Below are 27,139 nucleotides of genomic sequence, written 5' to 3'. Positions count from 1 at the left end.
CACTCTCACGCACACTTACCCTGCCGAAGACACTCTCACACACGCGTACCCTGCCACAGACACTCTCACACACACTCCATTATATGCGAGTCCGCTATGTCCGATGCTTTTTCTGCATGTAATTAAAGGTGCACAACCGGTAGTCCTCGTCTGTTATAGACGATATTCCGTTATAAGTGAGTCCATTATAACAGGATTATACTGCACCTTCGACTCCACCTAGCAGACATACTTATGAGGGGATTGAGGTATGGACGTTTTGAAAGGTATGACAGAAAGAAGCTTTTTCTGTCAGTTACTTAAAATGTTAGTGCCAGGAATTTTCAAAACATTATACAACTTTGACTGGAATCAAATTCAACTCAAAATCTGATGAAACAAAAATGCTTTTTGGCAATAAACATTCAAGGTGGGTTTAGCGTAAAAAGAAGGATGGTTATAATGAAATGAACCTTATCCCATCTGTAAGATATGGTGGAGGTTCTGTGATGTTGTGGAGATGTTTTTCCTCCAAAAACCCTGGAAACCTTGTTAGGGTACATGGCACTATGGGGTCCATGAAATACCAGGACATTTTATATCAAAATTTGGCTGCTGCTGCCAGGAAACAAAAATTGGGGCTTCATTGGATCTTCCAGCAGGACGGTGATCCTAAGCACATGTCCAAATAAACATTAAAATGGTCAGCTGACCACAGAATCAAGCTTCTGCCATGGCCATCTCAGTCCCCTGACCCCACTGAAAACCTGTGGGCTGAGCTGAAGAGGAGAGTGCACAAGAGAGGGCCGAGGACCCTGGGTGATCTGGGGAGATTCTGTAAAGAGGAATGGTCTCAGATGCCCTGCCCTGTATTCTCCAACCTTATAAAATGTCATAGGAGACTCAGTGCTGTTATACTGGCAAAGGGAGGCTGTACAGAGTATTAAAAGCAGGGCTGCCAATAATCGTGTGTTTTTGTTGATAATAATTATTTCTTGATGAAGGATTTGTTTTTCTTTGAATAAATTTATTTCAATGAAAGGTTGGATTTTTCTCATTTTTTTTCAGTGTGAGATGAAGCTGCTTCGCCAAAAGGTGGATTTTTGTCTAACCCTTTTTACAAATCTTTACAAGGGGGCCAATAATTGTGGAGGGACTGTATATTGTTTATATAGGACACTGTATTTGTACTAAATGGTGGTAAGTTAATCATGTCCTCTACTGTGAACACCCGTGTAAAATAATCATTAAACTCATTTACTATATCAATTTTCATTTTCAATTATAAGGCCCTTACTATCCTGCAGATGAGTGATTTCAGCTTTTAGAGCTCTTTTGGAGTTAAAATATTGGAAGAAACTTTTAATGTCATCCTTAACCTCCAATGCAGTCTTACTTTCGACATTCCACTTACTGTAGCGAATCTAATGTTATTTTTTAAGTCAACCCCTAGACTTAGATACTCCTGCTTTATTTTGAAATCATTAGTTATTTTCTACCGTAGTATTTCCAGCGTACAGTGTGAAATACCCAGTAATACTCACCTCACTACCCCCAGTTTACAGTGTGGAATACCCAGTCATACCTCAGTATCTCCAGGTTGCAGTGTAAGTCCCCCAGTCCAGCAGAGAGCAGCTTCACTCCTGAGTCCTGCAGGTCATTGTCACTCAGGTCCAGCTCTCTCAGGGGTGAGGAGTTTGATCTGAGAGCTGAAGCCAGTGCCTCACAGCATTTCTCTGTGAGTTCACACCGGCCCACCCTTAAAAAGATTAAACACTTTTAAATCCACTTTTTACACTGCAGCACTGTATTCAAATGAGGAGGATAAGGGTCATGACATAATGGATTTTCAGAAAACAATTAAATTATTAAAAATAATTTTAACAATCATTCCGATTCTGTTTGGTGTCCATTATTTTTTTGTCCATAACACGTTAAAGTCAGCATGTTTATCTGTAACTTTGCTAACCAACACAAATGTTTTGCATGGATTATATGTGTCACGCCCAGCTCGTGTGATCCTCGTGTGCCACGCCCCCTCATTAACCACGTCTGCTGCCCCGATTCTGACCAGCTGTTTCCTGTTATTTCGGCTTGTCTTGTGTATTTCAGTCCGTGTTCAGGTCTGTTTCCCTAGATCTGTCATTGATGTTATGAGCTGTGTTTCCTCGTCTGCCCTTAATAAACCCCGTTTGCTCGTCTTCACAGCTCCACTGCCCTGTCTGCCTGCTCCTCCGCTCAGCGGACGTCACAATATGGTTGAATGGATGTTTCCTGCTTCCCTGCTTAATTATTTCTAGCATGGATCGAGGGCTGATAAGATTGTGGGATATAAGGACGTAGGAGAAGAAAACAGAAGCTGTTTGTGTTTGTTTATTATGTAACTGCTGAAAGGCATTGTGGGTTTTCTTGCTGTCCAGTTACTTTTTTGTAAAATGCATATTCTGTACTCACTGCAGCTTCTCCAGTTTACAGCTGAGATCCTCCAGTACAGCAGAGAGTAGCTTCACTCCTGAATCTCCTGGGTGATTGTAGCTCAGGTCCAGCTCTCTCAGGTGTGAGGGGTTTAACTTCAGAGCTGAAGCCAGGGAAGAACAGCCTTCTTCTGTGACTCTACAGCCTGACAGCCTGCAGAGAAAGACAGAAACTCCCCAGTAAATAATATCACCTCACCATTATAATTATTAAATAAATGTGATGCTCTAATAAATAATTCAAGAATTACAGTTTAGTGTCTAAGACAAGGCAGGATCCCTCCTCTCTTTCCCTTAGCTAATTGCTCACTATCTCCTCTTCATAGTGTGGAATACACAGTAATACTGACCTCAGTATCTAAAGCGTACAGTGTGGAATACCCAATATTACTGACCTCAGTATCTCCAATTTGTGGTTTGGAATACCCAGCAATACTGGCCTCAGTATCCCCAGTTTACAGTGTGGAATATCCAGTAATACTGGCCTCAGTATCTCCAGTTTGCGGTGTGGAATACCCAGCAATACTGGCCTCAGTATCCTCAGTTTACAGTGTGGAATATCCAGTAATACTGGCCTCAGTATCCCCAGTTTACAGTGTGGAATATCCAGTAAAACTGACCTCAGTATCTCTAGTTTACAGTGTGGAATACCCAGTAATACTGACCTCAGTATCTCCAGTTTACAGTGTACATCCCCCAGTCCAGCAGAGAGCAGCTTCACTCCTGAGTCCTGCAGGTCATTGTCACTCAGGTCCAGCTCTCTCAGGGGTGAGGAGTTTGATCTGAGAGCTGAAGACAGCACTTCACAGTGTTTATCTATGAGATCACAGCTGTTCAGCCTGAAACAGAAAACACTTTAAGACACAGACATATACACATCCTACACATTAGTAAAATACAAAGCATTACAATAAGCATTTGTTTTCAGTATAATTAGCAGCACAGCTTACACTTCAAAATGAATTATAGTCTGCAGAGTGTTCTGTGCGTCCTGACAATCTGCTGCAGTCACATGATCACTAATTGTGAGTCAGTGCACCTTTGCTCAAAACTAGAGGTAAAAACATTAAGTACAAGCTATAGGAATACATAGGAACACATCAACAGCAAGATGGACGTGAACCTCCCATAACAGTCAGACCAGTGCTTCCAGTGCAGTCCTTAGCCATCTTTCTGCCAGGTGTCCCTACACTCGACATGTATCACTGAAAGGAGGAGATGTGAACATTCCCAGCAGCTAATGCAGCAGCAACTGGCACTTGGATTCCTGATCCCATGAGTAAAATCCTTTCTCTCCCTGTATTGTTATACCTGGGAACATGTCAAATCACCAATTACGTCTGGGTGATATGACGATATTATCAGTAATGAGTGTAATAAGACAAATATCCCGGTGTCGATATCTGACCGTGACTAACCGGCGATTATCGTCTTTGCTGAGGAAACGCGCTTAGGCTACATACAAAGCAAGATAACAGAAGGATTCATGATTTGCTTTCAGTTCAGCTTTCTAGCCAAAGATTCTGAAGCAGTTAAAAAGAAACATTGCACAGAATTTCACAAGCATTGTCCCTTGCAGTAACCATGCGTTCACCATTCTTGTAAGTTCAGTATTGTCACATCACCAACTTCTATCTCTGAGTCAGCAGCCAGAATGTCAGTCATTCAAGTGCAGCTTTCTGGTGGGAATTTTGAGCTTCCCAACTCAGTTTTTCGTATCTTAGTCTCAGGCACGGCTTTAAGTGTGTCCCTGACCCCGCCAGGGCTGTGATTAGGATTGGTTGCTAACTGTTTAATAAACGTGGTTAAAAGTAAACTCTCTCTCTCATCTATCTATCTGAATCAATCAATCATTATTTATATAGCGCATTTTAGCCACAGCGTTTATAATTTTGCAAACATTTAAAAAGAAGAAAAAAAAATTCAAATTAGCTCAGAATAAATAACAATAAGCGCAAAAGAAATAAAAATAGAGTAAAAATGTTATAAAAAAATAAAATTAAAAACCATCATAAAGGACTTTAAATACCCATGTCCTCTTTAAGGGCCCCTCCTCAAAGGGGCCTCTAGCCCCTATGTCTTCTGGGGGAAGCGACCGCCCTACGACAATTACTGATATTAATAAAAGCATAAAATAATAAAACTGATTATCATAGATTATTATATGCGTTGGTGAAAAGATGCCTTTTCAGCCTAGTTTTGAAAGTACTGAGACATTCAGTAGCTCTCAGGATTTCTGGGAGAGAGTTCCAGAGTTTGGGCTCATAGTGACTAAAAGCTGCCCCCTCCCTCCCCAGCTGGGTTTTAGGAATAATCAGTAAATTACTGCCGGATGATCTGACTGATCTGCCTGGGACATACCTTACAGTCGTGTTACTGAGGCAGGACAGAGCTAAACCACGTAAATATTTAATAAATTAGCAAATGAACTTTAAAATCAATCCTAGAAGACAGAGGAAGCCAGTGCAGGGATGTGAGAGCAGGTGTGATGTGATCCCTGTGACTGGTGCGTGTTAACACTCCGCCAGCGGCATTCTGGGCCCGTTGTAGATGTGATCCCTGTGACTGGTGCATGTTAACACTCCGCCAGCGGCATTCTGGGCCCGTTGTAGATGTGATCCCTGTGACTGGTGCGTGTTAACACTCCGCCAGCGGCATTCTGGGCCCGTTGTAGATGTGATCCCTGTGACTGGTGCGTGTTAACACTCCGCCAGCGGCATTCAGGGCCCGTTGGAGATGTGATCCCTGTGACTGGTGCGTGTTAACACTCCGCCAGCGGCATTCTGGGCCCGTTGTAGATGTGATCCCTGTGACTGGTGCGTGTTAACACTCCGCCAGCGGCATTCTGGGCCCGTTGTAGATGTGATCCCTGTGACTGGTGCGTGTTAACACTCCGCCAGCTGCATTCTGGGTCCGTTGTAGATGTGATCCCTGTGACTGGTGCGTGTTAACACTCCGCCAGCGGCATTCTGGGCCCGTTGTAGATGTGATCCCTGTGACTGGTGCGTGTTAACACTCCGCCAGCTGCATTCTGGGTCCGTTGTAGATGTGATCCCTGTGCCTGGTGCGTGTTAACACTCCGCCAGCGGCATTCTGGGGCCGTTGTAAATGTGTTCCCTGTGACTGGTGCGTGTTAACACTCCGCCAGCGGCATTCTGGGCCCGTTGTGGATGTGGTCCCTGTGACTGGTGCGTGTTAACACTCCGCCGGCGGCATTCTGGGCCCGTTGTAGATGTGATCCCTGTCACTGGTGCGTGTTAACACTCCGCCAGCGGCATTCTGGGCCCGTTGTAGATGTGATCCCTGTCACTGGTGCGTGTTAACACTCCACCAGCGGCATTCTGGGCCCGTTGTAGATGTGATACCTGTGACTGGTGCGTGTTAACACTCCGCCTGCGGCATTCTGGGCCCGTTGTAGATGTGATCCCTGTGACTGGTGTGTGTTAACACTCCGCCAGCGGCATTCTGGGCCCGTTGTAGATGTGATCCCTGTGACTGGTGCGTGTTAACACTCCGCCTGCGGCATTCTGGGCCCGTTGTAGATGTGATCCCTGTGACTGGTGCGTGTTAACACTCCGCCGGCGGCATTCTGGGCCCGTTGTAGATGTGATCCCTGTCACTGGTGCGTGTTAACACTCCGCCAGCGGCATTCTGGGCCCGTTGTAGATGTGATCCCTGTCACTGGTGCGTGTTAACACTCCACCAGCGGCATTCTGGGCCCGTTGTAGATGTGATCCCTGTGACTGGTGCGTGTTAACACTCCGCCTGCGGCATTCTGGGCCCGTTGTAGATGTGATCCCTGTGACTGGTGCGTGTTAACACTCCGCCTGCGGCATTCTGGGCCCGTTGTAGATGTGATCCCTGTCACTGGTGCGTGTTAACACTCCGCCAGCGGCATTCTGGGTCCGTTGTAGATGTGATCCCTGTGACTGGTGCGTGTTAACACTCCACCAGCGGCATTCTGGGCCCGTTGTAGATGTGATCCCTGTGACCGGTGCGTGTTAACACTCCGCCAGCGGCATTCTGGGCCTGTTGTAGATGTGAAACAGTAGATGTGAAACAGACAAGAGGGCATTACAGTAATTTATTCTACTAGAAACAAAAGCAGGTTTTATTTAATACTGCCAAGACCCCCTCCACTCTGCAAAGAAGTAAACCAGCTTCCTTTCTTTTTAACAACCTAAGCAGTTCTGTTAACTTGCTTTATGACTTTATGGTCGTGTTCCCACAAACTGTGCTTGCTTTGCAGAACAGTATTTCCCTTTTAAGGTTACCCATTTTAAATCTGGTGTAGGATCACACATGCACATATCACAAAGCCCACCAAGGCCCACCCTGGTACGATAGGCACACATTGGCCTAGGCATCAAAGGGGGGTTAGTGACCCCACACACACAGACACACTTAAACACACACAGACAACAAGGGGGGCCAGCACTCTAACTTTTATTGCTCAAAGTTTTAACGACCTACAGACAGCAGAGTGGACCTCAAGGACACGGGTCCCTCGACTTGGCACACAACCCCCTCCCCAGACATCCTGCCTTACATACCACTCACCCAACACCCTAAAGAAAGTTTCTTTTAAGTTTGGCTGTTGTATATCTGTATATTTATTTACCCATTTCTACTAGTCTCTATACACAGATAAGTTATGTTTGTAATGTGTTCTAACTTTCAAAGATTCTTTTTCTTTGACTGACAAACCTTCCGCCCCTTTTCTTTTCCAAATTCCTCAGCAGCCATTTTCTGATCTTTGTATACTACCATGCCTATCTAAGGGTAAGATGTGCTGATGACATGAGAATATGTCATATAATGTCTGTATAAAGGGTAACCTCTGATTGAGGTGCAACCAAGACCACTTAGACCAGGGACTGGTGTGAGTAATATAACATAATGACATAATATAAGTAATCATTAATTAATCATTACAGATGGTATTCGGTGTGAACCGCTGGGCTGGTATGGCATGTTTGGTATCAAACCGATGGAAAATCACTCCAGTTTTACACCACTTCAGCCTCTGTTCATTGAGTGCTCACAATAGTCCCTGCCTCTGTGCGATTTGGCTACTAAGCTCTAAAACCTCAAACTCGACTGAAATATCGTGAGGCTCCCTCTCATTGGCCATGAGGGGAGCTTCCCTACCAATCATTTACAATACCTGGTGATGCAGCTCACTGGACGAGCCTTCTAACCCAGGTTACTAAGCGATACTGGTAACTAGTGAATCCCATGTAAGTCTCACATTAACCGACTCACAGGGGTTCGCAATTGAGTTTGGAGGAACCAACCATTCAGGTAATACAATTAGGTAATAAACATCATTAAATAATGATTAATTCAAATGTAATTAATTTAAAAACATATTGGTGGAGATATTAAAATTTACCTTTTTAAATGGCCTTGCACCAGAATACCTTAGTAACCTGCTGGCCTTATACAACCCTCCTCGCTTTCTTACATTATAAAGAGCAGGACATCTGTTAGTACCCAGGGTAGAAAGAGCTACGGCAGGCTGCAGAGCTTTCTCTTATAGAGCTCTTCAGCTGTGGAATAGTCTTCCACCGGATGTGTGGGATTCAGGCTGACTCTCAATATTCAAGTCTATACTAAAAACACTCCTGTTCAGTTTAGCTTATAGGGACTCTAGTTCTAGCTCTAGCTAACTGTTCACTCCCAGTCAGACCTACAGTGTGAGGTGTAGAGCTGGGTGGGGATCGGTGCCATTGGCTTTGGATAAACTGAACTGTCAGTCTGTCACTTTAGCTTCACACCCCCTTGTGGAATTGGAGTGCTGACATTCAGGGACTCCCCATGCCTGCATTCCCACCTGCCTCTCCCTCCTACTTATGCTGCCATTGCCATATCTGCCGGAGCTTACATACTGCACTCACCTAACTGTTTGCACTGCCTCTAGTCTCCCCTACTTTGGTTAACTGCACATTTTATTTCTCCTACTCTCCCTGGGCTGTGTTGCCTGGAGACCCCAAATTTTAAGCGTATCCTGCCTACGCTGCTGCCTGCGACGTCTCCACTACCTGGGAGTCCTTGCGGCCTGCTCACCGATCTGCCTGTGACATTGTCCCTGTTTATCCTGCTGCCGTACTACTGTTCGCCCTCCCATCTGAAGCAGCTCCAGCACTTGCCTGTCATCACCTCCCTGCCCCCCACTATGTGACTGAAATGTTAAGATTGGGATAATGTGAATTAGGACATTTGACTTCCTCTGCTGCCCCCTGGAGGATGGGTTCCGCCTTTGAGTCTGGTTAGGGTTAGGGCTTCCGCTGCTGCTCCCTGGAGGATGGGCTCCCCCTTTCAGTCTGGTTAGGGTTAGGGCTTCCTCTGCTGCCCCCTGGAGCTCAAGGACCCAGCGATGACATCACTCTGCCGGCCAAGAGATCTGAACCAGCGACCTTCCGCTTATGAACACCAAGTCTGAACCCAGAGAGTCACGCACCACACCCAGTATTTACAGAAATGCTTCCTACAGCATCCAGAACTGAAACAAATATGAGTGGTTTTCCCACTATTAATAAAAACTGGACCATTCTGTATGATGCTGTATCTTTGGTTATTTGTTACACAAAGGATGGTCGTGGAAATCTTGTCTTTTTTGTTTTTACTACATCACTACCTTCAGTTAATATAAACTTAATTAAACTTGATTAAAAATGAACCTTGTTGATAAAAGAGGGGAAATAAATTACATGTATACATATTAATTTTATATTTTAAACAACGTTTATCTATTTCTGCCAGACTAGATGTGTCGTCACATCCTCAGCCAGGTGCAGCTGAGGCCAGCAGAGGGCGCCAGTGAGCAGCCAGAGACAGCAGTCATACGGAAGCTCCCAGCTCTGGGCTCCATCACATGAACACGCCTGCTGACAATAACACTCACACACCACTGATACACCCTGTGGATAAAGAGCCCTCACTGTTTCTATAGCAGGTTAGGATGCTGTGCTGTGATCAGAAGGCAGACTGGATGGGAATGGAAACGTAGTAACAAACAAAAAGTGACATCACTACCTTCAGTCATTATAAAGTCTGTGGTCAGGATTAGCTACTGCTATACATCAGCTATAGCTGTGATTATCAAAAAAAAACTCACTTATTAATCCATGAGGAGAAATATATAATATATATTACATATTTCAAACAATATTCATGTATCACTGCCAGACCAGACATGATTTCCCATCCCCACGTCACTTACAGAGCCGTCCTGGAGTTCTTGACCACAGGCAGCAGCCTGCAGTGCTGTTCATCTGATCTGATGTATTTCTTCAGGTCAAACACATCCAGCTCCTCATCTGACATCAGCATCACAAAGGCCAGAGCTGAGTACTGTGCAGGTGAGAGGTCATCTGCTGAAATGTTTCCTGAATTCAGGTATCTTTGTACTTCCTCTACTAGAGAATTGTCACCCAGCTCATTCAGACAGTGGAACAGGTTGATGGTCCTTTCTAGAGATAAATTCTCCTTTATTTTCTCCTTGATGTATTGGGCTGTTTCCTTACTGGTATGTGAGCTGATTCTTGTCGGCCCCAGTAGCCTTTGTAACAGAGTCTTACTGGAGTCTGTTGAGAGACCCAGGAGGAAGCGGAGGTAGAGGTCCAAGTGTCCATTCTTGCTCTCTAATGCCTGATCCACTGCAGTCTCCAGCAAGTCAGCTGATGAGTTTGACAGAAAAACATATAAAGCAGCAAGATACTCCTGGATGCTCAGATGCACAAAGCAGTACACCTTCTCCTGGTACAACCCATACTCCTCTTTAAAGACTTTTGTGCACACTCCAGAGTAAACTGAAGCTTCAGTGACATCAATGTCATTCTCTGTCAGATCTTGCTCATAAAATATGAGATTGCCTTTCTCAAGGTTGTCAAAAGCAAGTTTACCAAGTTTTAAAAGGAATTGCTTGCTGTATTCCTTAAGCTTAGTTTCATGGGTTTTCATATACTTGTCATTTTTTAAACTTGTCTGAAAGATCAGGAAGTGTGTGTACATTTCAGTCAGAGTCCTTGGAATTTCTCCCCTGTCAGTCTCACTAAAAAGCCTCTTAAGCACAATGGCTGAAATCCAGCAGAACACAGGAATGTGGCACATGATGAAGAGGCTCCTTGATGATTTCACATGTGTGATAATCCTGCTGGCCAGGCTCTCATCTCTGAATCTCCTCCTGAAATACTCCTCCTTCTGGGTATCACTGAACCCTCGTATCTCTGTCACCCGGTGGATGTACTCAGGAGGTATCTGATTGGTTGCTGCTGGCCGGGAGGTTATCCAGAGGAGAGCGGATTGAAGCAGATTCCCCTTAATGAGGTTAGTCAACAGCAGATCCAGTGACATTTTCGTTGTTACATCAAACCAACTCTCATTGTTCCGAAAATTTAGAGGAATACGACACTCATCCAGACCATCAAAGATAAACAAGACTTTATACCCAAATAACTCAGTGGATTCAAGTGATTTCAGTTCTGGGACAAAGCGGTGAAGCAGTTCAATCAGACTGTATTCACCTTTAATCAAATTCAGGTCCCGGAAAGGAAGAGCAAATATGAAGTTAACATCCTGGTTTGCTTTTCCTTCTGCCCAGTCGAGAATGAATTTCTGCACAGAGACTGTTTTTCCGATACCTGCCACACCTTTAGTGAGTACAGTTCTGATAGGTGTCTCACACCCACATAAGGCTTTAAATATATCATTGCACTTGACTGTATTATCTTCTGTTTGCCTTTTCTTGGATGCTGTTTCAATCTGTCTCACTTCATGTTCATCATTCACTGCTCCAGTCCCACCTTCAGTTATGTAGAGTTCTGTGTAAATCTCACTGAGAAGTATTCGCTGTCCTTCCTTAGCTATCCCTTCATACACACACTCAAATTTCTTTTTCAAGGAACATTTTATTTTGTGCAACATGAGTTGACCTGAAGAAAAATGAGAGGAAAATGCAAATTTTCACTGCAATCTTGACCAGAATGGGAGGAATGATATATAACACACAGACACACGCATGCGCACATACACACAAACACACACATATGCACATGCGCACACACACACACACACGCGCACAGACACACAAACACAAACATACGCACACGCGCACACACACACACACGCGCACACACACACAAACACAAACACACACACACACGCGCACACACACTAACACAAACATACGCACACACACAGACACAAACACACACACGCACTATTTCACTGTGATAAATGAAACTTTAAATTTCACCTCATACATATTTCTTTCTGAAACACCACATACACGCACTGAACAGCATAAAGCTCTTACTCGTATCCAACATGTCACTCTGCTCACTTCCTGCTTGGTTACCTGAAATAAGGAAGAACTTCAAATTCATTTCTTTCTTCAACATCAGTATTAAACAAACTCTTCATCATTTCTCTATATAATATATTAGTTTTTCAAGAACTTAAAAAATGTTACATTTTACATGAAATGTTAAAAATATCATTACACTTCTGCAGGTCTTCCTTCAGTCTCTGAGCAAGGTCATTCAGGTTCATCTTCTTCAGGATCTCAAGCGTGACTTTGAGAGCCCCGGCTTTACTGTAGGAATTCATCATCATTTCGGCGAAGTCTGTTCTGCCCGAGGTTTTCATCTGACCCTTGGGAAGGGGCTTTAACTCTTTATTCACTGGGAGACGCAGTTTAAACTCCTTCAACTCTTCATCACTGAGATCCTTTAGATAATCCAGCAAAAGGTCAGTGAGCGAGGTCTGGGTCTGCAGAAGTTGGAGATGTGTTTGTGAGATGTCACAAACCTGTACATGGTCACTCCCACACATACACTGTCCTTTCTGTTAACAGAAGGCAGGTTTCCTGCTCACAGTCTTATGTGGCTGCTGGAGACACCTGCTATGATTCATTCATCACTATAAGAAGCACATGTGTGTGTTTATGTTCTGCATTATTATTAAACCTTTATTTAACCAGGTTAGACTCACTGATTTTCAAAATCTCTTTTGAAAGAGAGACGCGTCCAAGATAGACAGCAAGAAAAATAGTATGAGACCCAACAGATCACATTAACAGAATGATGGCAAAATCAGCATAGACTAATATACACTAACACAGCATCCTATATCATTATATATATTTATGATTGAGTTATTCTGTTACATTATGTCTGTAACATTTTGTGCAGTGCTGTATACTAAGGAAGTAGCTTGGGGAAGAGCACTGCTGAGAGTGAGCTTTTTGTCTGATAAGTTATTCTGTTCTGTTACAGTCCGTCTGGTGCAGTGCGGTATGGTAAGGAAGTAGCAGAAGGAAGAGCACTATAGAGAGTGAACTATTGGTCTGCTAAGTTATTCTGTTCTGTTACAGTACGTCTGTAACATTTGGTGCAGTGCAGTAAGGAAGTAGCTGAAGGAAGAGCACTGCAGAGAGTGAACTTTTGGTCTGCTAAGTTACTGTGTTCTGTTACAGTACGTCTGTAACATTTGGTGCAGTGCGGTATGTTAAGGAAGTAGCCTGAGGAAGAGCACTGCAAAGAGTGAGGTTTTGTCTGCTAAGGTATTCTGTTCTGTTATAGTCCGTCTGTAACATTTGGTGCAGTCCGGTATGTTAAGGAAGTAGCCTGAGGAAGAGCACTGCAGAGAGTGAGGTTTTATCTGTTAAGGTATTCTGTTCTGTTACAGTCCGTCTGTAACATTTTGTGCAGTGCAGTAAGGAAGTAGCTGGAGGAAGAGCACTGTAGAGAGTGAGGTTTTGTCTGCTAAGGTATTCTGTTCTGTTACAGTCCGTCTGTAACATTTGGTGCAGTGCGGTATGTTAAGGAAGTAGCCTGAGGAAGAGCACTGCAGAGAGTGAGGTTTTATCTGTTAAGGTATTCTGTTCTGTTACAGTCCGTCTGTAACATTTTGTGCAGTGCAGTAAGGAAGTAGCTGGAGGAAGAGCACTGTAGAGAGTGAGGTTTTGTCTGCTAAGGTATTCTGTTCTGTTACAGTCCGTCTGTAACATTTGGTGCAGTGCGGTATGTTAAGGAAGTAGCCTGAGGAAGAGCACTGCAGAGAGTGAGGTTTTGTCTGTTAAGGTATTCTGTTCTGTTACAGTCCGTCTGTAACATTTGGTGCAGTGCGGTAAGGAAGTAGTCTGAGGAAGAGCACTGCAGTGAGCTATTTGTCTGCTAAGTTATTCTGTTCTGTTACAGTATGTCTGTAACATTTGGTGCAGTGCAGTAAGGAAGTAGCTGGAGTAAGAGCACTGTAGAGAGTGAGGTTTTGTCTGCTAAGGTATTCTGTTCTGTTACAGTCTGTCTATAACATTTGGTGCAGTGCGGTATGTTAAGGAAGTAGCTGAAGGAAGAGCACTGTAGAGAGTGAGGTTTTGTCTGCTTAGGTATTCTGTTCTGTTACAGTCCGTCTGTAACATTTGGTGCAGTGCAGTAAGGAAGTAGCCTGAGGAAGAGCACTGCAGAGAGTGAGGTTTTGTCTGCTAAGGTATTCTGTTCTGTTACAGTCCGTCTGTAACATTTGGTGCAGTGCAGTAAGGAAGTAGCCTGAGGAAGAGCACTGCAGAGAGTGAGGTTTTGTCTGCTAAGGTATTCTGTTCTGTTACAGTCCGTCTGTAACATTTTGTGCAGTGCAGTAAGGAAATAGCTGGAGTAAGAGCACTGTAGAGAGTGAGGTTTTGTCTGCTAAGGTATTCTGTTCTGTTACAGTCCGTCTATAACATTTGGTGCAGTGCGGTATGTTAAGGAAGTAGCCTGAGGAAGAGCACTGCAGAGAATGAGGTTTTGTCTGCTTAGGTATTCTGTTCTGTTACAGTCCATCTGTAACATTTGGTGCAGTGCAGTAAGGAAGTAGCTGGAGGAATAGCGCTGTAGAGAGTGAGGTTTTATCTGCTAAGGTATTCTGTTCTGTTACAGTCCGTCTGTAACATTTGGTGCAGTGCAGTAAGGAAGTAGCCTGAGGAAGAGCACTGCAGAGAGTGAGGTTTTGTCTGCTAAGGTATTCTGTTCTGTTACAGTCCGTCTGTAACATTTGGTGCAGTGCAGTAAGGAAGTAGCTGAAGGAAGAGCACTGTAGAGAGTGAGGTTTTGTCTGCTAAGGTATTCTGTTCTGTTACAGTCCGTCTGTAACATTTGGTGCAGTGCGGTATGTTAAGGAAGTAGCCTGAGGAAGAGCACTGCAGAGAGTGAGGTTTTGTCTGTTAAGGTATTCTGTTCTGTTACAGTCCGTCTGTAACATTTGGTGCAGTGCGGTAAGGAAGTAGTCTGAGGAAGAGCACTGCAGTGAGCTATTTGTCTGCTAAGTTATTCTGTTCTGTTACAGTATGTCTGTAACATTTGGTGCAGTGCAGTAAGGAAGTAGCTGGAGTAAGAGCACTGTAGAGAGTGAGGTTTTGTCTGCTAAGGTATTCTGTTCTGTTACAGTCTGTCTATAACATTTGGTGCAGTGCGGTATGTTAAGGAAGTAGCCTGAGGAAGAGCACTGCAGAGAGTGAGGTTTTGTCTGCTTAGGTATTCTGTTCTGTTACAGTCCGTCTGTAACATTTGGTGCAGTGCAGTAAGGAAGTAGCCTGAGGAAGAGCACTGCAGAGAGTGAGGTTTTGTCTGCTAAGGTATTCTGTTCTGTTACAGTCCGTCTGTAACATTTGGTGCAGTGCAGTAAGGAAGTAGCCTGAGGAAGAGCACTGCAGAGAGTGAGGTTTTGTCTGCTAAGGTATTCTGTTCTGTTACAGTCCGTCTGTAACATTTTGTGCAGTGCAGTAAGGAAATAGCTGGAGTAAGAGCACTGTAGAGAGTGAGGTTTTGTCTGCTAAGGTATTCTGTTCTGTTACAGTCCGTCTATAACATTTGGTGCAGTGCGGTATGTTAAGGAAGTAGCCTGAGGAAGAGCACTGCAGAGAATGAGGTTTTGTCTGCTTAGGTATTCTGTTCTGTTACAGTCCATCTGTAACATTTGGTGCAGTGCAGTAAGGAAGTAGCTGGAGGAATAGCGCTGTAGAGAGTGAGGTTTTATCTGCTAAGGTATTCTGTTCTGTTACAGTCCGTCTGTAACATTTGGTGCAGTGCAGTAAGGAAGTAGCCTGAGGAAGAGCACTGCAGAGAGTGAGGTTTTGTCTGCTAAGGTATTCTGTTCTGTTACAGTCCGTCTGTAACATTTGGTGCAGTGCAGTAAGGAAGTAGCTGAAGGAAGAGCACTGTAGAGAGTGAGGTTTTGTCTGCTAAGATATTCTGTTCTGTTACAGTCCGTCTGTAACATTTGGTGCAGTGCAGTAAGGAAGTAGCTGGAGGAAGAGCACTGTAGAGAGTGAACTTTTCGTCTGTTATTTTCAACAACCTTCAGCTGAAAACAGTTACTCAGCTTAAGTTCTCCTGCCTTTCAGTGTCTGGTATTCATGGACAATATACATCACAGACTGAAATGTTATAGCCAAACCTCTCCATGGGAATGGTGATCCATCGCTTAGATGATTATGGTTGTATATAAACTGGTTCCCGTGTTTCACAATCTGATTCTGTAATAAAATCCAAAAGTAATGTTAGCTTTTTATTCAATAGTCAGTTCACCAACTGTCAACCATAGCAGCCTTCCAATTATATGGTCTGTAGGGTTGTATATGTCACAGGCCAGGATTAACAAACTACATTACCCAGACTGCTCCTGTCTTCATCTGAGTTTGAAATTCCCTTGTTCTTTGAATTGTTTGCACCTGTCGGTTTCATTACTCACCTTATGTGTTGGGGAAGATACTCACAAAAGTACTCCATTACAAACAGAGGTGGAAGATGCAGGTCCACAATAAGAACATAAGAACATAAGAACTATACAAACGAGAGGAGGCCATTCGGCCCATCAAGCTCGCTTGGGGAGAACTAAACTAATAGCTCAATGTACAATGTACAAATCCAGACGATTTTGTTTCAACCAACCACACTGAAAATAAAAATTATTTTTTCTCATTTGAATCATGTACAGTGGTTCCACACACCTAAAATTTAGCAAACGAATAATTCTTCTTAAATTAACTTTGTTGTCTGAGAACAGAACATTTCTCACATTTTCTCGCATCTCGCTCAACTGAATTGGTTTCCTAGACGGCATTACATTATTTATCAGGACTGAGAGAAGGTGACAGCTCCCCTAGTGGCAATAGGAGTGCATCTCCCTAGAACAGATGTAATCGGTGGCAGTATCATTTCTTTTAGACAGTGCCTTAGGATAGAAGAACTCATTTGATACTCAGATTTTTACTAGACTAAATATTTAGAAGCCCACCGTTATCAAGGACGGTATATCAGGAACATTAGTCGGTAACATTTTACTTGAGGGTACATTATGGACGGGCTGCTTGATACACCATGTTGAATCACGTGTCGAGTTTTCAAAGCAATAGTGCTTGGAGGCCCCACACTGAGCTTTACTTTGGAGGGTGACTCATATAATAAAGCATGCTGTGCTTATTTACACAGTGCCCTTCACCTTTATATTGTTTCAGTTACATTCCCACGTAAAAAATAAGTCTGTCTTGTACTTCCAGCTGTTTCGTTGGTTGCTTTTACTGTGATAGTGTTTGAGATTTCAGCTATTCAGTACATAAATATGAAAAATGTAAGCAAGAGACCCAGGTCTCCAGTATGAGAGCATTTCCATTTACAACCGCCCACGAAGGTTATGTGTACTGGCAAGCACATGCCCCATCTCCATACACTGGCCCATAGATATCTAGCTCTACAAGCAACCTCTGTGCTTTGTGTCTGTATCTTTTCAAAAGTTGAGGATGTCATTAGTTTAAAAAGGAGAAGGTTCAGTCCCAGTACAACAGAACAAATCAATTTCCTAAATAAAACATGTCAATATCTGCGTATTTGTGTTTTTCAGTTTGCATGTACAGTACTCAGTAAGACAAACCCATTAAACCTCGACATTTGCATCTCTTGTTAAGTCATAGTGATCCTCATACATGGAAAGTTATGCATATGCCCAGGCAGTTTGAGGATGATGGCGGAGGAGAAGATCTAGGTCCAGTCTTGCCTGCCAGCTGTTTCACTGGAGATGTCACTTGTAGGAAAGAGGAAGCCGTTAAGGCAGTGCAGCATTTGTCATGGTTCCTGTGGGATTCCCACCAAACCAGCTTTTCGTTCCTGAGTTCCTGCATATCCAGACTCTCCAGTGGGGACATTCCTCCCCTTTCGCCTGTCATCCCAGGATCCAGTGAACCTGAACCCTGCTTGAACAGTGTCTCTGGTTGCCCACCATGCTCCAGGTTATCTGCAGCTTTGCTGCTGCCTGTTCTATCTATGTGCAAAATGAGAATCCCTGTCGAGCTCCAGCCGGGTTGCAGCAATCGCTTCCTGCACCTCACTTCCCGTGGTTCCATATTTCCCTAAATTTCATCATTGGATTGCCTCCATCCAGGGGTTTTATTGGGGTCCTCACAGTGGTGAACCGCTCTTCAAAGGCTGTACAGTTTGTGTAACTAAGTAACCTTCAGGTAAGGAGACAGCTCAGCTCCTTCTTGATCATGTTTTCCGACTCCTTTGTCTGCCGACGGATGTCGTTTCTGACAGGGGTCCGCAGTTTTGCAGGGGATCTTGTAGACTGATCGTGATTCCCTCAGTCTCTCTTCAGGGTTGCAACCTCAGACTAATGGACGAACAGAGCGAGTCAGTCAGGATTTAGGGAGAATGCTACGATGGCTGGCCTCCCGCTCTCCAAGCACCCGGAATCTCTGCTTGTGTTGGGCTGAATATGCAGATAATTCAGTCTCAGTGTCTTCTATAGGCCTGTCCCCATTTCAGTGCTGTCTGGGTTACCAGTCCCCATTGTTCCCTGCATTGGAGGAGGAGGTCATGGTCCCGTCAGTTCATCAATTCCTGCACTGCAATCAATGGACATGGACACTGGCTTGGAGGTCACTGCTGCTCTCTTAGCAGCAAATGGTAGCTTTTGCATCAGGGACCTGTCACAGGAACCCTCCTTTCAGGTGGGTCAGCGGGTTTGGAACCTGCCTTTACATATCAGTCGTTGCTGTCATATTAAGCTGGCTCCATTATGTAAATTTATGAATGTGAAATTTTTCTTAGGAGCTGTGAATAGGGCAGATCACGCATTACGTCCATTTAAGGTGGAATGGATTTTGTAAATATGAAAGCAGCCTGGTAACCTTTAGTAGGTACTCACTGACTTATGGCCTGGTAGCCTTTAGTAGGTACTCACTGACTTACGGCCTGGTAGCCTTTAGTAGGTACTCCCTGACTTACGGCCTGGTAGCCTTTAGTAGGTACTCACTGGCTCACAACCTGGTACCCTTTAGTAGGTACTCAGTGACTTACGGTCTGGTAACCTTTAGTAGGGACTCACTGACTTACGGCCTGGTAGCCTTTAGTAGGTACTCACTGGCTCACAACCTGGTACCCTTTAGTAGGTACTCAGTGACTTACGGCGTGGTAGCCTTTAGTAGGCACTCACTGACTTACGGCCTGGTAGCCTTTAATAGGTACTCACTGACTTACGGCCTGGTAGCCTTTAGTAGGTACTCCCTGACTTACGGCTTGGTAGCCTTTAGTAGGTACTCAGTGACTTACGGCCTGGTAGCCTTTAGTAGGTACTCACTGACTTACAACCTATACTCGCGGCACGTGATTTAAAATTTATGATCTGCTCTGTAATTTTGTAACTTTTTTTCAGACTGCAGTAAACTGCAGATAATTGAATCCATGGACCCTACTGTAAAGCTAAATTAATAATGCAGTCAATTTTAATACCTGTGAATATCGTATTTGGCACATTTTAAGGACTAAAATTCAGAGGATTAGATTACAGACTTTTTATGTACCCACATAAACCCTGTATATGATTCGCTCCATGTAAAGTGAAGTGTTATCCGGAATAATACCAACGACGAGTGTCTTCAGTTGGATCTTCAACAGATCCCTGGAGCTGTATGAAGTTCCCACCTGCTTGAAACGCTCCACCACAATCCCGGTTCGCAAGAAAGCCTTCATCACTGGACTGAATGACTACAGAGCTGTCGCCCTGACATCACTGCTCATGATGTCGCTTGAACGTCTGGTGTTGGCCCATCTGAAGAAGGCCTCAGGACACCCGCTGGACCCCCTGCAGTTTTCCCACCAGGCACACATGGGCGCAGTGGCTCGGTGCTCTTCATTTCAGTGTTTCATGTGGAAGTGTGTGATAGTATTGGTACTTCTCCTACATTTTGCCGAGCCGACAACATCTACAGCCAGCACGACCTTCTCAGGTTTGGAGTTTGCGGCGCATCATTCCCGCGGGCAGGTGACAGAGGTGGCACAGGGAGAAGAAGAAACAGTGAGGCTGCAGGGCAGAGGTGCTAGCGAGGCTGTGGAAGCAGCCTGTTAAACCACTGCTTCCTCACCAATGTTTTCCTCACCAATGCCAGATCGCTCATCAACAAAACTGACGAAACTGTGGGTGCAGGTGGCAACAAATAATATCATCAAGAACAGTCGTGTTCTGTTGATCATGGAATCCTGGCTTCACTCATCAATACTGGACTCTGCTATCCAGCTAACAGGCTACACAGTACAGTGCCATGATAGGACCAGTGACTACAGCTGGAGCAGAGAAGGGGGGCTGTGTGTGAACATAAATAACAACTGATGTACAAATCTGAATTTGATGTTGCCCCCACGCTGGCCTGGCACATCCACTGTGACCCTCTGACCTTTGATGTTCCTGCCACATCTCTTTACTTTATTCAGGTCAAATCCGGCCTCATCCACATGCACAAAACTGTGTGTCGTCTCATTGGCCTCCAACTGAAGTATCCTCTGCATAATCCGAAAACAGTGCTCACATTAGAAACATTTAACATAGTGTAGCTTAGAAAAAAGAGAAAACATCTCTATATGCTCCCCTGTACATACAGGTGTCTGAGCTCTGTTACTCTCTCACTGCTCCTCTCAGACAGAACCTTGTACAGCTGTTCTGTCGACACAGCATGTCTTTTCAGTGCCCTGTCTGAGGTGGAGAGACTCACAGAGGTAATATTCTGAAAAATGCCATCATCCTCCACAACTGTCACGCTAATTGCCGGACGGGAGATCGCTCAGGAAGCGCGAGCGATCAAGCACAGGCAAGCAGGCAGAAATCGGGGCAGACAGGGGTTTATTCTGGAACACGAGTCGACAAACACCAGGTAACATCAATGACAGACATACGACTCAGGTAAGACACGGACTGAAATACACAGGACTGATTGAAAATAATCCGACACAGCTGGGTACAATCCGGGAAACACACGTGGGTAAGCAGGGGGCGTGGCACACACGAGGAGCCGACGAGCAGGTCATGACAACAACAGCTCCCTGGATCTGTCTTAGCCTGCAGTAACTGCACTGTTTTCCCTCAGCATGTCCACAATTGCTGTCTGCTGCTCGTCTGCCAGCAATGGCCTCTCCCAGAATCAGGCAGTGGTAATATTCAGATAATACAGAAGTCATCAATTTATCATGACATGATGATTTTTTTTTCATGACGCGATGGCGCCGGTGCGTGTGGCCTGCCGTCCGCTGCTCTCAGCCCTGGTGTCTCTGCTGCTGTCTCTGTCTGTGTTTGTCCTGGTTCGTTTTGTTACAGCAAAGTTAACTGTCTACGGGTCTATGATCGACAGTCACTCCTCAGCATTCGCCTGTCTTATGAAAACCTGGCGTATCGTGGTCTTGGTGGAAAGAATATTCCTCCCCCTCTACTTCTATCAGAAATACCTGCTTCTATCCTCCATGCTCCTGTCCTGCGGCCAAACCGGAGCCGCAAACGCCGGGGTAAGCGCAGTGGTCTGCTGCTGAAGATGAAGCTCCATCAGTCACTGACCCCGGGATTAAGTCACCGGACTCTGGCATTGGATCGTCCATCTGATAGCAGCCATTTTGTGTCCTGGTGCTCCCTGGAACCTGCGTACACCTGGCCCGTCGTCGCCCCCCCGGTGGAATTCCACATCGAACGCGCTCGTTCATCTCACTTCTGCAGCGGAGGGGTGAACCTGAGTAATCTCCGGCCAGTAGGTCAGACACTCCGGAAAGAGAGTGAACCGGCTTCTATCAGGATTGCACTAGTGAATGCAGGATCGCTTGGGAATAAGACATTTATCCTGAATGACTTCTTCAGAACATACATGTTGGATCTTCTGTGCCTTACAGAATCCTGGCTAAGCGCTGGTGAGTTGAGCCCCTTCGCAGAACTTTTACCGCCTGATTGCACATTCTTAAACTCTCCGAGGACAACTGGACGAGGTGGTGGTTTGGCGTCTGTTTTTAAAAACTGTTTTAAGTGTCAGCAGCTGTTGGAGGCCCAACACTCCAGCTTTGAACTGAATTTGTTTGTTAGACCCCCCACACCCGGTCTTATGTGCTGTGATATACCGTCCCCCGAAATATAAAAAGGACTTTATTCAGAATTTTTCTCACTTTCTGTCTGGGATCATGGCCAAATATGATTGTGTTTTAATTGTTGGAGATTTCAACATTCATTTGTTTGTTGCCCTTCCAAACCTCTGTCAAAGGACCTTTTTAATCTTACTGACTCTTTTAATCCTGTTCAGTCTGTGACTGGCTCCACTCATATATTGGGGCACACGTTAGATCTGGTACTATCTACCTGTGCAAAACCTAAAGGTCCATGATGCTGTTTTTTCTGACCATATGCCTGTACTATTTGAAATCCCTCTCCATGCTTATTGTTGGGTTCAGCCTAGGTGTTGAAGCCCTGCTGGGTGACCAGTCTCTGGATACAAAGCAAGACGCCACACTGGTGATCTCTTTATCTCGCTGTGAGGGAAGCCCAGTCCGGTCACAGAGACTTGTCTCTTGACTCGACTCAGACGACTTCGGAGGGGAACTTCCCTTTCAGCTTCTTTTATTTTGCACTTCTAGCTACAGAACAGCAGAAGGATCACATGATACAGTTTGATTTCCTTTAATACCATATATAGTTAATAACTCATGAGTGTATCTATTAGTACCTGCTGTTGCTAAGTGGAACAAAATGATTAGACTTACAAGCATAAGCGATTTCGCTACATCTATTTTGAAATAGCTTTAACTGAACTGAAACTCTGCGGTTAGCATATCAGCAAGAAATATGTTCATGCACTTTAACCTGCACTCTTTCCTCTGCGGCCTAAGTGTCGCTCTGCAGACTTACAGACGATACATAAATGGCAACCAGCATCATTTCCAACACTCATGTTGCTACAGCTCGCGCTTCTGCACCAATGCCGTATCATTAACCTTCTACTGCTGCCACTCGCTTCCCTGCTGCATTTAAAACTGCCGCTGAGGCTAAAACTTCTGTTTATGATACTGAACAATTGACCTCATCTTTTTATTCTACCTGCCATAACATTTTGGAAAGTGTTGCACCTTTTAAAACACTGCGCCCTAAAACCAAAAAAGAGCCATGTTTGACTGACGCTTCTCGCTCAATCAGACGAGAGTGTAGGAGGGCAGAACGCAGGTGGAAAATAGATGGGTTACAGGTACATTTTAAAAGAAACTTGGTTTAAATATCAAAAAAAACTGTTAAATCAGAAAAAACTAAATATTTTTCAGATATTGTTCTACGCAACTGTGATAAACCGCGTGTTCTGTTCAATCCTATTAACGCTGCTCTCAATAATCATCAGCCTGTGGAGTCAGACACCTCCTCAGTGAATAGTGAATAATTCCTGCAGTACTTTGTGTCCAAAATTATTAGCATTAGAGCTCTTATAACCCCGCCCTCTTTTGACCCGTCTACCTCTGATTAGATTAGATTAGATTAGATTAGATTCAACTTTATTGTCATTACACATGTATAAATACAGGGGCAACGAGATTCAGTTTAGCATCTAATCAGAAGTGCAAAGAGCAGCAAGTGCAATAAATATAGTATGTGATATGTATGGTTAAATGCAGTATGTACAGTTAAATGCAGTATGTACAGTTAAGAGCACAGTGAAGGTTGGAATAGATATGTAAATAGATACAAATGTTCAAAAAAAATGCGGATGGCAAATATATAGATGTACAATATACGTGTATGTACAATGTACAATATACAGATATATACAGATGCGCTATGTATGTGCTGAGATACTATAGGTACTATAATATATATATACACAGATGTACAATATACAGATATACAGATGCGCTATGTATGTGCTGAGATACTATAAGTACTATAATATATATATACACAGATGTACAATATACAGATATACAGATGCGCTATGTATGTGCTGAGATACTATAGGTACTATAATATATATATACACAGATGTACAATATACAGATATACAGATTCATTATGTATGTGCCATAATACTAAGAGTGCTATAATATATATATATATATATATATATATATATATATATATATATATATACACACATACACAGATGTGCAATGTACAGGTGTGTTGTGTGTTTAGCACATCTGTGTATGTGTATATATTTTGTGTATGTATACATATTTAGCACATCTCTGTCACTTACACTGGGACTTTCAGTCAGTTTGCGCCAATATCACTTTTTAATTTAAGTAAAATTATTGGGCAAATGAAAATTTCATCTGATCCAACAGACACATTTCCTCCTCCTCTTATTAGACAGACAATTGAGACTACAGGTTCCAGCATATTAGAGATTATGAACTGTAGCCTTGCCTCAGGTGTTGTGCCAAGGAAATTTAAGCATTCTATTGTACAGCCGTTGATTAAAAAACCTAACTTAGACACGTCAATCCTTTCTAAATACAGACCCATCTCAAAACTTCCTTTTTTTATCTAAAGTTCTTGAGAAACTTGTGCTTCAACAACTGCAGTCTTTTATAGATGCACATAACATCCTGGAACCTCTCCAATCTGGTTTTAAAGTCCTCCACAGCACTGAATCAGCATTACTTAAGGTATTTAGTGATCTATTACTAGCTACTGACTCTGGAGATTCTGCTATCCTTATCCTTCTTGATCTCACCACTGCATTTGACACTGTAGATCATGCCATATTAATCTCCTGTCTGGAGCACTATGTTGGTATCAGAGGGCTGCTCTGGAATGGTTTAGGTCATACCTGGTACTGTCTGCCTAGATGGATCGGTGTCCCCCTCTGCACCTCTCCCCTGTGCTGTTCCTCAAGGGTCCATTCTGAGACCTATACTTTTTTCCCTTTACATGCTCCCATTGGGATCCATTCTTAGAAAATATAATATCTCTTTCCATTGCTACGCAGATGATACGCAAATTTACATGCCATTAAAACGTAATGACTCCCACTCTTTTACACGTTTACTTGACTGCCTAGAGGACATTAAAGGCTGGATGGCTTTACATTTTCTAAACTTTAATGCACACAAAACCGAGGCTCTAGTCTTTTGGCCCAGTTCTGCCTGTCATGCATATGTAGACCTAGGCCACCTAGAACCATATGTGAAAGATTTCGGACTCTAATTTTAAAATGGAGAAACAAATTAACACAGTTGTAAAGTCTAGCTTTTTCCAATTAAGGCTTTTATCCAAGGTTAAACCCTTCCTATCATTTAAAAATTTCGAGAGGGTCATACATGCCTTTGTTTCATCCCGCTTAGGCTACTGCAATGCCCTGTATGCGGGCATTAGTTGCTTCTCCTTATCCCCTCTTCAGCTAGTTCAGAATGCTGCAGCCCGCCTTCTAACCAGAATGCGAAGGCGTGAGCATACAGTATTACACCTCTGCTCGCAGCCCTTCATTGGCTCCTTATTGAAAGTTCATACACCGTCCAGGGCTCTTCGGTCAGCTGACCAACTCCACCTAGTCATTCCTCCTTCTAGACTAACAAGCAGAGGTGATCGGGCGTTTGCAGTGATTGCACCTAAGCTGTGGAACGCGCTGCCACTGCACAAACGCCTGGCCACTGCACATACGCCTGGCCACTGCACATACGCCTGGCTCCTTCATTGGCTGTTTATAAATCTTGTCTTAAAACTCATTTTTATGCCCTGCCATTCAATTCAGAGTAAATGTTTTTATTTTTTATTTATTTATTTATTTTATTTCCGTTCATTTTTTATGTTTTTATTTTTGTATGTTCTGTTTGTTTATCAGATCGTATTTCCTTGCTTGTCGAGCACTTTGGTCAACTGTTATTGTTGTTTTTAAAGTGCTTTGTAAATAAATGTGACTTGACTTGACTTGACTTATAAATGGCAGAAATGTGATGATACCTGTTTTCATTCCAGAATGTATGCATTACAGATGCCACCGTAGACCGTATCCCCTGAGGCTACACGGTCCGTCCACCAGCTCCAGCCAAACTTAGGCCATGGTTGATAAGATGCTCCACAACTGTTCTCTGTGTGCTCCTCTCCCTCTACTCCTGCCCCTGAGTCCCGTGTTCTCTGTGTGCTCCTCTCCCTCTACTCCTGCCCCTGAGCCCCATGTTCTCTGTGTGCTCCTCTCCCTCTACCCCTGCCCCTGAGCCCCATGTTCTCTGTGTGCTCCTCTCCCTCTACCCCTGCCCCTGAGCCCCATGTTCTCTGTGTGCTCCTCTCCCTCTTCCCCTGCCCCTGAGCCCCATGTTCTCTGTGTGCTCCTCTCCCTCTACCCCTGCCCCTGAGCCCCATGTTCTCTGTGTGCTCCTCTCCCTCTACCCCTGCCCCTGAGCCCCATGTTCTCTGTGTGCTCCTCTCCCTCTACTCCTGCCCCTGAGCCCCATGTTCTCTGTGTGCTCCTCTCCCTCTACTCCTGCCCTGAGCCCCATGTTCTCTGTGTGCTCCTCTCCCTCTACTCCTGTTCTGAGTCCCATGTTTTCTGTGTGCTCCTCTCCCTCTACTCCTGTCCTGAGCGCCATGTTCTCTGTGTGCTCCTCTCCCTCTACTCCTGCCCCTGAGCCCCATGTTCTCTGTGTGCTCCTCTCCCTCTACACCTGTCCTGAGTGCCATGTTTTCTGTGTGCTCCTCTCCCTCTACTCCTGTCCTGAGCGCCATGTCCTCTGTGTGCTCCTTTCTCTCTACTCCTGCCCCTGAGCCCCATGTTCTCTGTGTGCTCCTCTCCCTCTACCCCTGCCCCTGAGCCCCATGTTCTCTGTGTGCTCCTCTCCCTCTACTCCTGCCCCTGAGCCCCATGTTCTCTGTGTGCTCCTTTCCCACTACTCCTGCCCCTGAGCCCCATGTTCTCTGTGTACTCCTCTCCCTCTACCCCTGCCCCTGAGCCCCATGTTCTCTGTGTGCTCCTCTCCCTCTACTCCTGTTCTGAGTCCCATGTTTTCTGTGTGCTCGTCTCCCTCTACTCCTGTCCTGAGTGCCATGTTCTCTGTGTGCTCCTCTCCCTCTACCCCTGCCCCTGAGCCCCATGATCTCTGTGTGCTCCTCTCCCTCTACCCCTGCCCCTGAGCCCCATGATCTCTGTGTGCTCCTCTCCCTCTACCCCTGCCCCTGAGCCCCATGTTCTCTGTGTGCTCCTCTCCCTCTACCCCTGCCCCTGAGCCCCATGTTCTCTGTGTGCTCCTCTCCCTCTACTCCTGTCCTGACTCCCATGTTCTCTGTGTGCTCCTCTCCCTCTACTCCTGTCCTGAGCCCCATGATCTCTGTGTGCTCCTCTCCCTCTACCCCTGCCCCTGAGCCCCATATTCTGTGTGTGCTCCTCTCTCTCCACGCCAGCCCCTGAGCCCCATGTTCTCTGTGTGCTC

At 44.6% G+C, this 27,139-nt stretch overlaps 2 protein-coding genes and 1 long non-coding RNA gene across 18 annotated transcripts in view; 1 reads left to right on the top strand and 2 right to left on the bottom strand.

Moving 5' to 3' along the window:
- Positions 1 to 585: 585 nt before the first annotated feature.
- Positions 586 to 27,139, bottom strand: part of LOC125721932 (NACHT, LRR and PYD domains-containing protein 12-like) — a 431,572-nt gene continuing 405,018 nt past the window's right edge. The window contains exon 14 of the mRNA XM_048998141.1: positions 586 to 1,738. Within this exon, the coding sequence (XP_048854098.1) occupies positions 1,528 to 1,738 (211 nt within the window). The 3' untranslated portion in view covers positions 586 to 1,527. The remainder of the gene's footprint in view (positions 1,739 to 27,139) is intronic.
- Positions 3,120 to 27,139, bottom strand: part of LOC125721939 (protein NLRC3-like) — a 30,607-nt gene continuing 6,587 nt past the window's right edge. The window contains exons 2-8 of one of the 14 annotated variants that reach the window (XM_048998162.1): positions 15,891 to 15,969; positions 11,960 to 12,227; positions 11,773 to 11,814; positions 9,679 to 11,389; positions 5,819 to 6,482; positions 3,404 to 5,508; positions 3,120 to 3,292 (exon numbers count right to left, since the gene is read on the bottom strand). In XM_048998162.1, coding sequence (XP_048854119.1) covers positions 6,455 to 6,482; positions 9,679 to 11,389; positions 11,773 to 11,814; positions 11,960 to 12,227; positions 15,891 to 15,914 — 2,073 coding nt within the window. In that variant the 5' untranslated portion in view covers positions 15,915 to 15,969 and the 3' untranslated portion in view covers positions 3,120 to 3,292; positions 3,404 to 5,508; positions 5,819 to 6,454. Of the gene's footprint in view, positions 5,509 to 5,557; positions 6,483 to 6,509; positions 8,844 to 9,678; positions 11,390 to 11,772; positions 11,815 to 11,959; positions 12,228 to 15,890; positions 15,970 to 27,139 lie in introns of those variants that run through there. The other 13 variants (XM_048998167.1, XM_048998163.1, XM_048998164.1 and 10 more) reach the window with 13 other exon arrangements.
- Positions 12,942 to 15,483, top strand: LOC125721970 (uncharacterized). Of its 3 annotated transcripts, none has more exons than XR_007386020.1 (5): positions 12,942 to 13,020; positions 13,127 to 13,227; positions 13,334 to 13,525; positions 13,831 to 13,946; positions 15,378 to 15,483. It is a non-coding gene; the product is annotated as an uncharacterized LOC125721970 (long non-coding RNA). The 3 variants fall into 3 exon arrangements; XR_007386019.1 differs by lacking the exon at positions 15,378 to 15,483 and adding an exon at positions 14,255 to 14,360; XR_007386021.1 differs by lacking the exons at positions 13,127 to 13,227; positions 15,378 to 15,483 and adding an exon at positions 14,255 to 14,360.

The sequence above is a fragment of the Brienomyrus brachyistius genome, unplaced genomic scaffold (assembly GCF_023856365.1).
Source record: "Brienomyrus brachyistius isolate T26 unplaced genomic scaffold, BBRACH_0.4 scaffold36, whole genome shotgun sequence".
NCBI lineage: Eukaryota > Metazoa > Chordata > Actinopteri > Osteoglossiformes > Mormyridae > Brienomyrus > Brienomyrus brachyistius.
The sequence above is the reverse complement of the archived record's forward strand: the minus strand, read 5'-3'. Positions and strand labels throughout refer to the sequence as shown.